Genomic DNA, 14,849 nt, shown 5'->3' with positions numbered 1-14,849 from the left:
TTCAGTAAGAGCGGTGGTTTGAGCAGAGATGATCGGAAACTTTTTGGCGCACAGGGTCCGAAGTCTATGAGGGAGCAGGCGAAGGAATGCACAAAGGGAGAGCGGAAAGGTTGTTTGGTGGCAGCTAGCCTGATGTTGCGAAACGAGGGCAGGTTGGGTGCATTACGCTGGGTGCGGATGAGAGAGAGGGACGTGGGTGTGCGTGGGAGCATCAGCAGCTAGCACCCCGGAGCTGCCGCCAATGACGATGACGTTACGGATTGGATCCCGTCCGCATACCGGCAAGCGGCTACAGTCTACGACAGCCCCCCTGAGCACAGAAGAAGCTGTCTTTTGTGCATAAATTGTGCATAAACATACATAATATGCGAGATATGCACAACCCACGATGTGTTGATAAGCACCCTGGTCAGACTCCATCCCTTCTTCTCATCACCACCCAATCCCTAATTTGCATGTGATTATCAAGCCTTAAGAATGGCCTTATTCTTCTTACGAGAATCGGATCCCGATTGACTGGCGCGGTTTCCAACCAATTCATGAGAATTGGAGGCCGTCATAGAAACGATTCACCTTTCACGGAAGATACAACAAGGCTTCATAGGCTTGCATTAGATGCTCGGAAACGATCGACGCGTCTGTCTCGAACATAGCGTCGTTGAGCTGTTGGTCTGAGACTTGCCTACCTAACTAAGACAAAGCTATGGGATAAGGAAGCACGGAAGGAAGCAAACGCGACGAGGTACCTCGCATGTTCACGGACGCCTCCCTGGGACCTTGGCCAGAGCTCCTTTGCCATCCTCAACACTGGCGAAAAGCCTCAGTGGGGCTGGACCAGCTCAAACATGTGAAAATCACCAGCTGTCAATGCCATCTTGAAGGGCAGAGACTCCAAAGAGACAGCGACCAGTCAGCTTCCGGCCCGTGCCAAGTCAATTGTCGAGGGATCGGGTGAACGGCAGGGGAAGCACGCGACATCTAAACCTACCACTGAGCCGGCAACGTGCATGCCGCATCAAGATTCAACATGCATGGATCGGTCTTCTGTTGTAAGAGAATCATTGTGAATGATCAATTGACCTCATGGCGTCGAACCCGGACCTGTGGCTTCGAATACTTGCAGGCTCGATATATCAATCCGCACTGTTCATTGCGCCCAAAATGCGCAAAGGCACAGTAGATGCGGAGAGATGATGACTGTATCGACCAATGCAAATTGCCCCTCCATGACTGGACTCAAATTTTCCCCAAGGAAGTGAACCCCACCATCATCATCCCACCATTCACCCCGCCGACGTCACAAACGTCAATATTTGAACTGATCTGTCCGCACGTCTCACGGCCCTCTACCCAAGTCTTTCACAATGGCCAAGGCTAAGAAGGGGAAAAGTGACGAGAAGGCAGCTAAGCTAGTACGTGTTCCACTGCCTCGTCTTCAAGGGCTCCCAAGAGCAAGCAGAGACACTGTGCCTAACTTTGATATGGAGTAGGCTGCAAAGAAGCAGAAGCAGGCCAACAAGGGCGAGAAGAAGGCAAAGACCAAGACTGCAAAACTCGAGGGGAGCGATGCCGAGGATGTTGACCTCGAGCAAGTGCTTGAGGAGTACAAGAAGCAGCAGGAGCAATTCCTCAAAGTCACGGAGACCGTGTGCGAGGGACCTCCCAAGGCCCGTTCTGCTTCCACCATTATGGCCTCGCCCTGTGACAGCAACAACTTGCTGCTCTTTGGTGGCGAGTACTTCAATGGCTCGCTCGCTCATTTCTTCAACGACCTGCACATCTACTACATCAACCGTGATGAGTGGAGGTGCGTGACGTCCCCGAACGCACCCTTGCCGCGCTCTGGACACGCGTGGACGAGGGCCTCAAACCCCAATCATGTCTACTTGTTCGGCGGAGAGTTCTCGTCGCCAAAGCAAGGGACGTTCCATCACTACTCGGACTTCTGGAGGTTGGAGCCTGCCACGAGAGAATGGACAAAGATTGAGTGCAAGGGCAAGACGCCCCCCGCCAGGAGTGGTCACCGCATGACATACTGGAAGCAGTATATCATCTTATTTGGTGGCTTCCAGGATACCTCAAACCAGACCAAGTATCTTGCCGATGTGTGGATCTTTGATACCCAAAACTTCTCCTGGCACAGCCCGACTCTGCCCCCTGCACAGTTGAAGCCTGATGCCCGGTCTTCTTTCACGTTTCTTCCTCACGAGCAGGGTGCTGTTCTCTATGGAGGTTATTCAAGAGTGAAGGCTACCGTAGCGGCCAACAAGCAGGCCAGGGGTTCAAGCCAAGGACAGAAGAACATCTTGAAGCCAATGGTTCACGATGACTGTTTCTTCCTGAGGATGTCTTTGCCGCCTGACGGATCGCCCCCGACAGCGCCTCCAGTCGTTCGCTGGGAACGGCGCAAGAAGCCTGCCAATGCTCCCAGCCCCAAGCGCGCAGGCGCCACCATGGCATGGCACAAGGGTCGTGGAATCCTTTTTGGAGGCGTGCACGATGTTGAGGATAGCGAAGAGGGCATGGACAGCGAGTTCTTCCGAGAGCTTTTTGCGTGGAACATTGAGAGGAACCGTTTCTTCCCGCTTGCCCTTCGCAAGGCCCGTCAACAAAAAAAGGCCAACCCGGCTGAGCAGCGTGGAGGCCGTCGTGCTCGTGCCCAGGATCGAGAGGAGGAACTCCTTCGTCAGCTGGCTGCCTTGGAGACTGGCAAGTCTTTGGAGGATGCCGACGACATAGAAATTGAGAAGAAGGAGGAGGAGCCCGATGAGGACGCAACCCCTTTGAGAGAAATGCCGATCACGATGGAGCTGCCGCACCAACGGTTTAATGCTCAGTTGGCTGTGCAGGATGATGTGCTCTACATCTATGGCGGCACTTTCGAGGCCAAGGACCGCGAGTTCACGTTTGACGACTTGTACGCAGTGGATCTTGGCAAAATGGACGGGTGTAAAGAAATTTTCAACAGGCCTGTCGATGACTGGATCGTAAGTCAGATAACTTTTGGAGACGGGGTCTTTTCACTAATAGCATTTCAGGAGTCCGAGGACGAAGACGATGATGACGATGAAGATGACGATGAAGATGATGACGATGAGGAGGATGAAGAAGGCGACATCGAGATGGAAGAGGAGGACAAGAAGCCATTCTACACGCCGAGCAAGCGCAAGAAGAAGCAGGGTGATGAGGCCTCTGTTGCCGGTTCCGAAACGACCAACGCAACCTCCTCGACTGCTCCTACGAGCGCGACAGAGGATGACGATACCGAGGCGGCCGAAACCGTCGATGACGGTCTCCCGCACCCAAGAGTAAGCCTTACCAGCGCCTATCTTCGGAATTGCAACCATGCTAACTTACACATAACAGCCCTTCGAGACAAGACGTGACTTCTTCGTGCGCACCACGAACGAGTGGCAGGAGATTCTCATGACCAACCTTCGCTGGAAGAACATCCAGCCGGAGACGCTCGCCATCAAGGAGATCAAGGCCAAGGCCTTTGAGCTCAGTGAGGAGAAGTGGTGGGATTGCAGAGAGGAGATCACGGCGTTGGAGGAGGAGCAGGAGGCTGCTGGTATTAGTGAGGTTGTATCTCTTGCGGAGAGAGGCGATGCTGCTGCCGCCGGTGGCGCCAGAAGACGATGATCACTTCAGCATAAAGATGCAAATAGTATAGGGACATAAAAACGCTGAATATGCCAATTTCTCATGGCAAAAACTTTACCCTTACTCGATCTTGTGTAAATCAGGTAGGCAGCCATCTCTTTGGAGCCTGGAAGGCGGCGAGAAAGATGTCACCGAATACTGGGAAAGTGGGGCACGTGACTGCGCGTCACTCCCGCTCTGCCATCTTTTGCCCCTCGTCACGTCCTGGTCCAGTCTTAGACGCACCACTTCTCTCCATCGAATATTCCACTCCAGATACCATTGATACCCAGCAAAGACTTGAAACTTTACGGAAAGATTGGCCAAGAAAGCAAACGATTCCACGGCTTTTACCTTTGGCATTTCAGTCCCGAATCCTTGTTAGTGCCAATATGCCGATCGGCATCCAGCGGCTGAATGCGAAACGTTCGCATCCAAACGACCGGATCATCTTCATCAAGCCTCTGAAAGGCCGCGATGAAAAGATTGCCCAAGATTTTCTCGAAAGGATCGCCGCACAATGTTGTAAGTGGCTCTTCTTGCTATAGAGATGGGTCTGGCTGATCAGATTTAGTACCGATCATGAAAGAGCACCACCTTTCGGTGATGTCTCTAGAGCAGTATGAGTTCAACAGAGAGTTCGTGGGCAGGAATTTCAATGCCGGTGAAATCATTCAACTAGTGCTCAAGTCGCAATCAGGACGATGGCTACCATTTGAGTACGTTCAGATGGTGATGATGCACGAGTAAGTCTGCTGCAGTGTCCCCGATGATCCATAGCTGACGGGACAAAGGCTGGCACACTGCAAGCAAATGAATCATTCTAGAGCATTCTGGGCAGTCAGAAACAATTACGCCGAGCAGATGCGAGGGCTTTGGCAGCGAGGGTACTCTGGCGAAGGCATCTGGGGTCGTGGTGCCCTGCTGGGGACGGGACAATTCCAACACAACGTCGCGCTTCCCTCTGAACCGCTTCCGGAGCACCTGTGTGGCGGCACATATCGCTCCCGTGGACGCAAGAGGAAGATCAAGCCAAAGCTTTCCTACAAGGAGCAAAAGGAGCGCCGAATCCTCAAGAAATTTGGTGCCAACGGCACCGCTCTGGGCGCTGATGAGGAGACAAAGGTCAAATTGGAAGGCGGTAAGCGCACGCTAGCGAAACCTCGCGTGGCTGGGAGTGCTCGTGGACGTGAACTGCGAGCCGCGGCGGCGCTCGCACGATTCGACCAGCCGAAAAAGGAGCCCGAAGAAGACATCAAAAACGAGGTTAAGGATGAGGATAGCGGCGAAAGCGAGTACGAGGACGATCCGGCGGACATCAAGAACGAAGACGCTGTCGACATCGATGGTATGGTGATCAAGGACGGCAAAGGCAGGGGCATGATCAAGGTCTGCGAAGACGAGAACTCCGATGACCAGGATGCCCAGAACGAGCTACAAGAGTTACAGGCGTCGGTGAAGCAATGGCGACAGACGCATCTCAAGTTCAAGCGCGAGCCCGTGGACGAAGCTGAAGCTTCAAGTGTGCCGCCACCGAATCGAGTAGCAGAGTCATCACACAAGGAAGCACCGACGATCCGGAGACCAGAGCAAGAAGTTCCTTCGCGAGTCAAGGTCAAGGAGGAGCCGGATGACGATCAGGAGGCGCCAATTTTAGATATCGCGAGTGCAACCCCCACAATCAAGAGAGAAGCGCGAGACGACCCCCGGTCAATAGCAACCCGTCATCCGATCTCGCCGCCCAGCGCACCATCCGCGGCGTCGCCATCGGCCGAGAGACAGAGGGTGACGGCAACGGCAACGGAGTCAGCGACGATGACAGCGTCAAAGTCTAATAGAGCTGCGGCCGCAGCGACAACGGCCGAAGATGGACGAGAGAGTGAGACCGGGTCCATCTGTGGAGTCTGCTCGTTTGCCAACTGTGCCCTGTCGATAACGTGCGCCGTCTGCTCCCACGTGCTGGACCCGGCAAGCGTACCGAACGCCTGGCGCTGCGAGGGCGCCGCGTGCCAGGAAAGCGAGTATCTTAATCCCGGCGACTTTGGAGTGTGCGGTGTCTGTGGGCAGAGCAAGCGAGAAAAGCAAGGCTGAGTTTGGGTTCACGACATGATAAGGTTAGGAGTGACACAGGACTTTTGCAGTCAAACGAGATGAGTTCGAGATAATGACAAATTGCGGCTATTGCTAATTGACCGTGGTACACCGTATACTCGCAAACAATTAGACAAGAAAAAGTATGTACGGATCTCTTGAGCAGGGAAAAAAGGAAGCAAACAAGTCAGGACTTTTAATGAGGCGATGAGCGCATGTTAATATCGAATCACTATCCGCACCCTCGTCAACTGACTAAGTGACGGGCCGCCGACGATAGACGGTAGGGCTCGTTCCTGGCGGTGCACAGCTTTTTGCGGTTGATTTGTTTTCCAGGAACGGATAGTTATTCTAGGAAACTTTTTCCCTCGCGCATTTCCCCTGCGCAGAAAAAGGGCAAGCGGGATTATACACTCAGCACGTACGCAATTTACGAAAATGGCTCTTATTCATTTACGACTGATATGTCAAGTTGTCAAGTAAAGTTTTGCTGGTGGGTTCGTCCAAAGAGTCAAGCCACCACGGTCCCATGCTGGCCACGGACAGGCTTAGCATGGGATCCCCCTTTGGCCACAAAGGTCGGGCCAGGGGGGGACAATAAGGACGAAACATGGAGAAAGAGCAGGCCAGGCAAGGCGGACAGCCGATCGATGGGGCCAGGGGGACCTTTTGAAGTGGGCTGTTGATCATGAACTACGGCTTCATCAATGCTGACTCTACGTACGGACACGGATAACACCTATCGCATTCGTTCAGTGGAAGTTGGCGATTCAAGACAGGTCATGGGATAGCGCGGCGGGTATGTCAGATATCTATCCGCGAATTTAGGCCCGTCGAGCAGAATGCATCGTCGAAATGTCATCATCAGCTCGGGGATCGCCAGAGCCAAGGGAAGACGCGGAGCCTCGCTTACTCGGCATCTGAGGAAAGGACCTGGACTGGAGATTTCGAAGAGTCCGAAGAAGGAAGGACAGAAAAATATGGTTAACGGACCCAAAGTCTGGGCAAACTCGCCAGAGTATCTGATAAACAACGAGATACACAGATGACTGACCAATAGTGCAATAGCATGAAGAACCAAAGACCCAAGACCACTATTCACCTTAGTACCAGCAGTAGCAGCAGCGGGTGCGGTTAGAAATGAATTGCACTCTGTGGCTATTCTCGGGGATCTTCTATATCGCTGCGCATCCTATTGACCGGCAGCAGCTTATCAAGATAGTTGAGACGAAAAGAGAAGCAAGCAACACCCGACCTCTAGCTGAGCTTAAGCTCCGGCTGGCCTTTTTGCGGTGCAAGTGCATGCAAACGCATCATCACCGAACACCCAGCGTCCGTTGCCTTCTCCATCCTGCAGAACTGCAAACAAGCGCTTTTCAAGCTCTCTTTCTGCAGACGGAATAGTTATTCTCAGCCTATCGTCCATCGTTCACCACCAAAGATGCACTCCAGAAAGGGGAGGCGAGTCCGGGGCAACTGCACGACTGTGGTAGGTGGTATTCGCAGCCCATCCCTCCCCCCCCCCCCAAAGTCGTGCTAGGCGTGGAGAGACGCGGGAATACCGGGATAGGGGTCCCCACCCGTCGAGTTTCAGAAGGCTTAAAATGGGAACCTATCGCCTAGGCCGAAAAGGACTACCGTTACTCGCGGGTTGCAGCAGTTTGCGAGAGAGTGCTCGAGTACCTACCGACAACCGCTACCGCACGAATGAGCCAAGGTCGCCTGCCGCTTTGGAGGGAAGGGGGGCGTGGCTGGTGGCCTACTTTGAGTGCTGGGCCGCCGCTGGCCCCGTTTCACCTTGCGACTCCGGATGACTGCCGCCGTGTCGATTGGACGGCCAAGTGATCACCGAAACTTGTTCCTTCAAGAGATCCCATCCTTTTGGTTCTTTTCTGCTCATCAGGGGGGACTTTGACTACCACCTTACCTTCTGTGCTTCTGCATTCTATGCTGCAGGCCAGTGTCCGATCATCCCTTGGGCTGCGTCCATCACCGTCCCATAGTTGGCTGGCAGGGCATGATGGAATGACGATGCTTGGCTTTATCCGATGGAACGCTCCCCTCTCTCCCTTTCTCCCGCACTTTGGAGTTGATACCTATGTGGTGTTACCCTTGCAAACTCGCCCAGTATCGAATCTCATGCGCCCAGCGGCGGTCCTAAACAGCGAACCGGCGATCCGAGGGCGGGAACGACGCCCCATGTCCTGGACATCGAGCCACACCATTCTCATGGGAGTAAGAGAGCGCCATAGTAGAGGCCGACTGACTAAGAAATTGCATGGCCAGGAGAGAAGAAAAAGAGGCATTGGTTTCATCCGTTCACACAGCCATTCTGCTCTTGGCAGACTCTAAACACAGGCTTTGCTTTTAGTGACACCTACTCTAATGATACTAAGGTTAGTAGGGAAGAACCCCCTCTTCAGACGACAGCGTCAGGGCCCCCGTCAGCCTTCAGGTACCAGAACGTGTCGGGCTCGAAGCTGTGCTACACCGACCGAGGTCGAGGGAACTCCCACATACAACGTCCGCTTGAGCGAGTCCCGAGTCTCGAGTCTCAACTCTGGTGAGCAAGTATTCAAGCAGGCGGTAAGGCGGACCATATCTGCAAAGGCACAGAAGCGATCCCGGCGCGAGTCTCTTTAGGTAGTGGAAAGTTCCTTCCAGTTTCACCCACCTCACCGGGCCGGCACCAGGCAAGAGGAGAACTTGTGGCTATGGAGAGACGAAAGCACGCAACGCAATCCTCGCAACGCAAGCGACGTACGCAACCGCACAAACGTGACAAACGTCTGGTTCCGCGTCCCGCAGCCGGCGTCCCTTTTCTTCCTGCCTTTCGAAAATGGGAAGGAGAAATCAGGGATCCATATTGAAATGGGGCTCGAGCTCCATACTGCGTACATCCAGAGGCGGTTACCAAGTTCAAGACCATTCTCTTGCGGATACAGTCAGCCAAGTTTCGCGCCACCCCTCCCCCCCTGGACCCTCGCTCTTCATTGCGACATGGGGAAGCCGGCTCTTGGATTTGCGAAAGACTGGGGTCCCAGGGTCCAGGGGGGTGGTGCAAGTGAAAGTGAGGAAGTTTACAGAAGTAATACCTTGCGGATGCAACCTAGTAATAGCTCACTGCCCAAAGTGCGCGCGGGAGAAAAAGGATTTCTGGGTTGTGAATATGGCGGCTTGCGAAACCTACTTAGTGGCTTGCTCGTCCTCCCTACTCTTTTCCTGCTTCTCCTCCTCCTTCAGCTTAAATTGTTCGAAACTTGTTTCTCTTTCCACATTCTTTTCGAAAGAAACAGTCCAGACAGTCTGTTGACAGTCACTTTCCTTCTTTTTCTTCAACCTTTGATGATCTGTGATCTGTTCCATTCTTTCTTCCAAGAAGCCCTCTTTGCTCCGTTCCAAACCAAACCTCGTCTCGACGACCAAACACACCAAAACTTACAAACCGAACTCACCCGAGACATCTCACGATCGACTTGCCAATACTACCCCAAAGATCACTCTCAACCTACAACGCATCAATCTACTCATCCCTCAAATAAAACGAACTCCGAAACGAAACTCTTCTTCCAGTCATCCCATATCCACGACTGAAAGCGATCAAAACCTCCAAATTTCACTTACACCAAAACCCTCTCTCACTCAACCTATCAAACTACCTACTCGCAACAACCGCAACCATGTTCTCCACGCTCATCCAGACCTTTGTCCTCCTCCTCACAGCCACCGCGGCCCTCGCCGCCCCGGCCGGAAGACACAACTGGCCCCGCTTCACCGTGCCCCAGCAGCACTTTGAGGTCCTCAGCATGCGCATGCAGGAGCCCGTGAACCCGGCCGCCATGGTGGAAGCCACCTGCGTCGACCGCAACGCGTACGTTTCCTTCCAATTTTGACTTACACAAGAACCCTTTCCACTACATCCTCTCCTCTCTTCCACCGAAAACACATCAAGCACCTTTCACCCATCAACTTCAAACTACGAAAGAAACTTTTGACTAACACCACGCTCAGTCACATCGTCTTCCACGACCAAAATGCAGCAGAACTCGCCATCTGCGGCGGCATTTCGGGCTCCGTCGACGCCTGCCACGGAAACCCCTCCACCACCGTCGGCCAAGCCGGCTCCGCCCGCTTCAGCCTCAAGACTACCGTCGAGGGCGCGCAGATCACCATCTCAAAGACAAAGTGGGAGCAGTGCGTCCGCGCCGCTCGCGACAAGTGCCCAACCGGCAGCCTCCGCGCAGTGTGCGCCGGCGGCGCGACGGTCGGCGACGTGGAGTTTACGCTCAAGAACTCGTTCAGCATGGACGACTTGTAAAAGAAAACTTCGAATGTGCGCTTCAGCTTTTGCGTTGTTCTGGGCGGTGGATGAGGGGATGTTTTGGTCGTGTCTGATGTGTTATCTCTCTCTCTTTTCTCCTTACTTTCTTCTCACAGAGGCTGTTCATATCAGTTGATATGCCTCGTTTTTTCTTTCTTGCTGCGGGCATCTTCTGTGCCGTGGCTTCATGATTTTGATGAAAAGGGTTCTGGGATCGGAGTTTGTCTGCCCTTTTTCCAAGGGCAACATCTTCAACCGTATATATATGCAACGCGCTTGTAAAAAAACACATTCGCATCTGTACAAATTCCTCATAGGGGACGTTTGTCTTGAATCCAGACCAGTTGGCGATCAAAGTCACCCAATTCAAATCATCTTTTTCCATCCTTGTAAAACAAACTTGACAAAAAGGGGGTATCATAACGCCTAACCGTTCACCGTCCATGCTTATCCCATATCCAAAATATAATCGCAAGATGTCAACGACAGCGGCATATGCACCAGCAAGCTTTGCTAAAACAGCCAACAAGTCCTTGATGCTCTCAAATGCCGTACCTCGTAAAACACTCCTCCCGATGCGTCTCAAGACAATCCAAAGCGCAAACCCTCGTCCCGCACTTCATACACTTCACCCGGCCCCAATACCCGCACACCTCGCAGAAACTCCGCTCAGGATACCGCGTATCGTCGTCGCCCCACTCGGCCCTCGCGTCCCAGAAACTCAGCATCGGCCGCGAAAGCAGCCACTTGAGCTCCTCGTCCGTCGGCATCGCAGGCACCCGCGACACGAGCAGCGGATCATCGTCGCCAGGATGCGGCGCCGGTCCTGGTTTATCGTAGGGCTTCAGCACCGGGTCTGTCGCCGTCGCCGTCGCCGAGTCCTCTTGCGCTTCTGCTGCCGGCGCGGGCGTCATCTCGACGTCTTCCGGTTCCGCTGGCGTCTTTGGCGTCGATGTCTTGGAGCGCTTGGCGGCGTTGCGCTTGGTGTGCTGGTTCGGATGGGGCGGTTTGTTGGCCGGTTTGGCTGTGTGCTGGTTCGGGTGCGGCGCGGGCGTGTTTCCGGCGTGCGAGAGGAGGGCGAGGTGGTCGTCGCAGTGGTTGTGGAAGGTCTTTTGGGACTGGAGGATTTTGCGAATTGCTGGCGTGCTCTTGTTCTGGCCTGTGATTCCGTTAAATCGTCGTTAGTTTGGCTGTCGCTTTGCGCTTCACTACGTCCGCGCCCTACAGCGTATTGGAAGGCATGGGGTGATGGGGACAGACGTACCTCTCGAGGCCTTGGCCGGGATGGGTATCGAGGCATCACGACCACCGTCGCGGTCCAGCTGCTCGAGTTCCTTGCGGATCTTGGCTTCTTGGCGGACGGTGAGGTCTGAGGCGGTTGGGTTCGCCTTGCTTCGAGCGGCGCGCTTACGGTTCGCGGGCTGGAGGGCGGCGGCGGCCGGGTTAAGGCCTGTATCGGGAACGTAAGCCCATCCCGGGGCGTTTGTGACTTTGCTGCTGGCGAGCTCGTAGACACCAAAATTATTCATTTCGAGGTTGGAGATGTTGCGGCAGGGTTTTTGGAAAGGGAGTGTGGTAGTTTGACTTGGAGCTCTCTGGGTTCTGGAGTCTCTGCGCTTGAACTTTTTTTGTAGCGAATCAGAAGAGACGACGTTGAGTGGCTAATTATTGGCCAATGGGAATGTGTTGGTTACAGACGAGCACCTAGCGGAGAGCTTCCCCAGGTTGTAGGTTGAGACCTCGGTAACTAATACATTATTTATATTCGAGCAATTGACACTCAGGTACACAATGAATAACAAATTAATAATTCGATCAACTTTGAAAAGAATTTTAATGCCGTGACAAGTTTTCATACGCTCAGAAGCCGACAAGTGCCGAATGCGCCCATGAGCCGCATTCCCGAACCCCCTTCAGTGGATCATGAAGCCACTCCCCAGAGTCCCAGACAATCCCCAGCAAAAGCCGGCTGGTCGACCGCACCATTCTGGCCAATAGGATACTCTCAATGGCGTCCCGGCTAATCCCGCCCTCTGTGCTCTCGCTGGTCCGGCGCAGGCGGAGGCGGTACCTGACTGAAGTACCTTACTGCAGCCGTGCAGCGCCGCAGCGCCGCCGTAGAGAGGTAAACGACGTAACACGGCTGGGACAGAGCTTCCACGTTCCCGCCCAACTTAACCGCACCTCGCCCCCAGAGCACCGACCCGACCGACCTCATCGAACCTGGTCTACGCCATCTCCAAACCCCATAACTTCTACCACCACCACCACAAAACACAACATCACCAACGCGCAAGCCGACCGAGCTCCCTCCCCTCCTCATTTCCACACTCCGCGTCCAATTCCGACCGGGTCGCCTTCCATTCCTCCCGCCGATAGAGCAACCATCCTCCCTCTTTAACCGAGCTCCACGCACGACATCACCCGAAAACCACAATGGCCTCCCGCATCGTCACCCGCGCCCTCCCCCGCGCCTCCGGCCTCCCTCTCCGCGCCGCCCGCAACTTCCAGACCTCATCTCCCCTGCGCGACGCCGTCGCCGCGCCCCTGCCGGCCCGGAAACCCGTCGGTGCTTTCCGTGGAGGGTATGTCTTGAGCTTCTCTGCTCCGAAGGCAGCTGTCCTGCATCTCGTCCACGAGGCCAATTAGGTCTCGTGAGGGTTTTAGGATGCCGGCCACCACTTCATGACCATATGGAGAGAGATGATGATATCTTTGCTAACGAATCAAACCTCAAATAGTCTGTTCGGTTTCTTCCTCGGCAGCTCCCTCGCCGGCGCCGGTGTCTACTCCTACATCCTCCAAGAATACAAGACCTCCAACGAGCTCCTGACAGAGGACATTTACGTGCGTCATTACATCTCACTATCTACCTTCTTGCCTACCCCTCGAGGCTTTTCGCATCAATCAACCTGTGCCCTCCTGCATCCTTAGCAGTGCTGGTTGTGGCGTCATTGACCGTCTTGTGCGCTGCACCGGAACGCTCCCCGGTGTAGTCTCGCTACAACGCGGCGCGACCATCCTCGCTTCTCCTGCTCTCTCAATGTCCCAACAATGCCAATCATCGCTACTGCAGACCCTACATGATTCCACAATCAATGAGCTAACCAGACTGGATTACTTCAGGCACTCCAGGCCGCCGTCCAGCGCGTGACCAAGTACGTCGAGGTATTGGAAGAGAAGATGGACGCCATCGAGCGCAAGAGGAAGTAAACGAGATATCGCAGCGTTAAAAAGGGGGACAAGGAGGATGTGAGTGTAACGAGGACGCGAGATGCTCAGGGGGACGCCGTGGTAATGCAACGGTGAGGTTTTTCGAGGCGAAGTCAGCACAAAAAAAGCAGCACAGCACAATGGTCACGACCGGAATATTCCAAACAACGTCCGATTTCTTACTCTTTCCTGCGTGAGGTTCCTTCGATTCAGTGGTATGGTTTACGAAACATGCCGTGGAGATCGAGGTCGAGGAGCTCGTGTATATCAAAGACTGTAACAATATGCTTGTAAGGCGTGGGAGTTCTGCAAGTACGTGTCTAAACGTGTCCCCTGAGAGTGACTTCTCTTTACAGTCGGGGTCGTGTTCACCAAGCCGCTCGCTCAAGCTCAAGGCACAACCGAGACAGCCACCCGAGCTGACGGCAGCCGAGAATCTGAGAATGGCCATGTCAAGGAGCGACCTTTCCATGATGTTAATAGCTCATCTCGACTTCAAGTCTACCGCTTTCGGATATAAGGCTCTGGCCCAGTGTGTTCAGATGCCCTCCCTCAAATAAATACGATGAGCAATTGTCTTCCATTCTTCCTTCTTCTTTGAAATCGATCTTGATGTTCCAACAATGACGAACAGCATTGAACACTCACCCTGCCATCTCTCATTGAACTTGCGCCATTCGAATGTTAATGTGGATTGGTATTCGTGAGTAACCCGACACTTGAATCGTGACGGGCTGGCGCAGCTTGAAGCATAAGACCTGTAGTTCCACTCCTTTCTGCCCTGCTCTCTCGTATCCATATCTTGACTTTCACGTTGTCTGGGTTTCTGGTGGGAAAAATCGGCGAAGCAAAATACGACTTGAAGCACCTTGGTGAAAGTTCACGCAGAGAATACCTGATGATCTAATTTACCAGATCCCTCTGCCTCACTCTATAATCTCAATACGTACGTCCGCAGCAAACCAAGAGGATGGTAACGAGTGTGATTAACTGCTCTAAACTTGTAAGCATACCAGACTTAAAAGCTAAGAGGGTAAAAAAAGCTTCCTGTGTGGCCCCGAATCATCTAAACGCAGATATACAGAGAGCATATGCGCATCACATTAAGATACTCGGAGGCTAACACATCGATTCAATGAGCTACAGATTGACGTTATGAAACGACCAGAGCGTGTGTACGACACCTCAAGAGCCGCTACCGCTTCGCATCCAGAACATGTGGCTCCAACGTGGCTCGTCTTCAAGAAAGGCAAAAAGGCGTAGCGAAAACGCTACTACAACCCTCCAAGGCACACATCCTTTCCCTTCTTCCCGAAGCTTCTATAATGCTTCGCCACGATCAGCACAAGAGACTGGCATACGGAGAACCTCTGGTAGTAGTATGTTCACTACGGCTCAAAGTCTCCATTTCGCACAACCTAACTCCTGTCAATCTATGGCCAATACCACGCCTCAACACACTGCCGAGCAAAGGGCGAGGAAGCTCGGTGGAGCGAGTGACTTTTCGCTGGAAATTTGAACCATTGCCTCTTGGTGACGGCTATCACCTCAATTGTCAAGGGATGTCAATCTTACTGCAGCC

General features: G+C 53.6%; 7 protein-coding genes across 7 annotated transcripts; 6 read left to right on the top strand and 1 right to left on the bottom strand.

The window, feature by feature from the left end:
* Positions 1–1,364: 1,364 nt before the first annotated feature.
* Positions 1,365–3,642, top strand: CPAR01_03047 (kelch domain-containing protein; the record flags this gene model as incomplete). The annotated part of the gene is made up of 4 exons (XM_060487334.1): positions 1,365–1,412; positions 1,491–2,987; positions 3,039–3,308; positions 3,367–3,642. 4 exons carry the CDS (start codon positions 1,365–1,367, stop codon positions 3,640–3,642), a joined length of 2,091 nt encoding a protein of 696 aa, XP_060354662.1.
* Positions 3,643–4,034: 392 nt separating this feature from the next.
* Positions 4,035–5,733, top strand: CPAR01_03046 (WLM domain-containing protein; the record flags this gene model as incomplete). Its single annotated transcript, XM_060487333.1, has 3 exons — positions 4,035–4,167; positions 4,217–4,388; positions 4,437–5,733. The coding sequence occupies 3 exons, from the start codon at positions 4,035–4,037 to the stop codon at positions 5,731–5,733; spliced, it is 1,602 nt and encodes a 533-aa protein (XP_060354661.1).
* A 2,871-nt stretch (positions 5,734–8,604) lies between these two features.
* On the top strand, positions 8,605–9,327 carry CPAR01_03045 (uncharacterized protein; the record flags this gene model as incomplete). The annotated part of the gene is made up of 1 exon (XM_060487332.1): positions 8,605–9,327. One exon carries the CDS (start codon positions 8,605–8,607, stop codon positions 9,325–9,327), a length of 723 nt encoding a protein of 240 aa, XP_060354660.1.
* An 86-nt stretch (positions 9,328–9,413) lies between these two features.
* Positions 9,414–10,051, top strand: CPAR01_03044 (uncharacterized protein; the record flags this gene model as incomplete). Its single annotated transcript, XM_060487331.1, has 2 exons — positions 9,414–9,604; positions 9,745–10,051. 2 exons carry the CDS (start codon positions 9,414–9,416, stop codon positions 10,049–10,051), a joined length of 498 nt encoding a protein of 165 aa, XP_060354659.1.
* A 545-nt stretch (positions 10,052–10,596) lies between these two features.
* CPAR01_03043 (HIT zinc finger) lies at positions 10,597–11,583 on the bottom strand (the record flags this gene model as incomplete). Its single annotated transcript, XM_060487330.1, has 2 exons — positions 10,597–11,213; positions 11,319–11,583. 2 exons carry the CDS (start codon positions 11,581–11,583, stop codon positions 10,597–10,599), a joined length of 882 nt encoding a protein of 293 aa, XP_060354658.1.
* Positions 11,584–12,062: 479 nt separating this feature from the next.
* On the top strand, positions 12,063–12,455 carry CPAR01_03042 (uncharacterized protein; the record flags this gene model as incomplete). Its single annotated transcript, XM_060487329.1, has 1 exon — positions 12,063–12,455. One exon carries the CDS (start codon positions 12,063–12,065, stop codon positions 12,453–12,455), a length of 393 nt encoding a protein of 130 aa, XP_060354657.1.
* Positions 12,456–12,490: 35 nt separating this feature from the next.
* Positions 12,491–13,267, top strand: CPAR01_03041 (uncharacterized protein; the record flags this gene model as incomplete). Its single annotated transcript, XM_060487328.1, has 3 exons — positions 12,491–12,639; positions 12,796–12,901; positions 13,181–13,267. 3 exons carry the CDS (start codon positions 12,491–12,493, stop codon positions 13,265–13,267), a joined length of 342 nt encoding a protein of 113 aa, XP_060354656.1.
* Between the last annotated feature and the right edge of the window lie 1,582 nt (positions 13,268–14,849).

Source organism: Colletotrichum paranaense (assembly GCF_030867605.1).
Source record: "Colletotrichum paranaense strain IMI 384185 chromosome Unknown Scaffold_2.1, whole genome shotgun sequence".
Taxonomy (NCBI): domain Eukaryota; kingdom Fungi; phylum Ascomycota; class Sordariomycetes; order Glomerellales; family Glomerellaceae; genus Colletotrichum; species Colletotrichum paranaense.
Note: the sequence above shows the minus strand (reverse complement) of the source record. Positions and strands in the feature narration are given on the sequence as shown.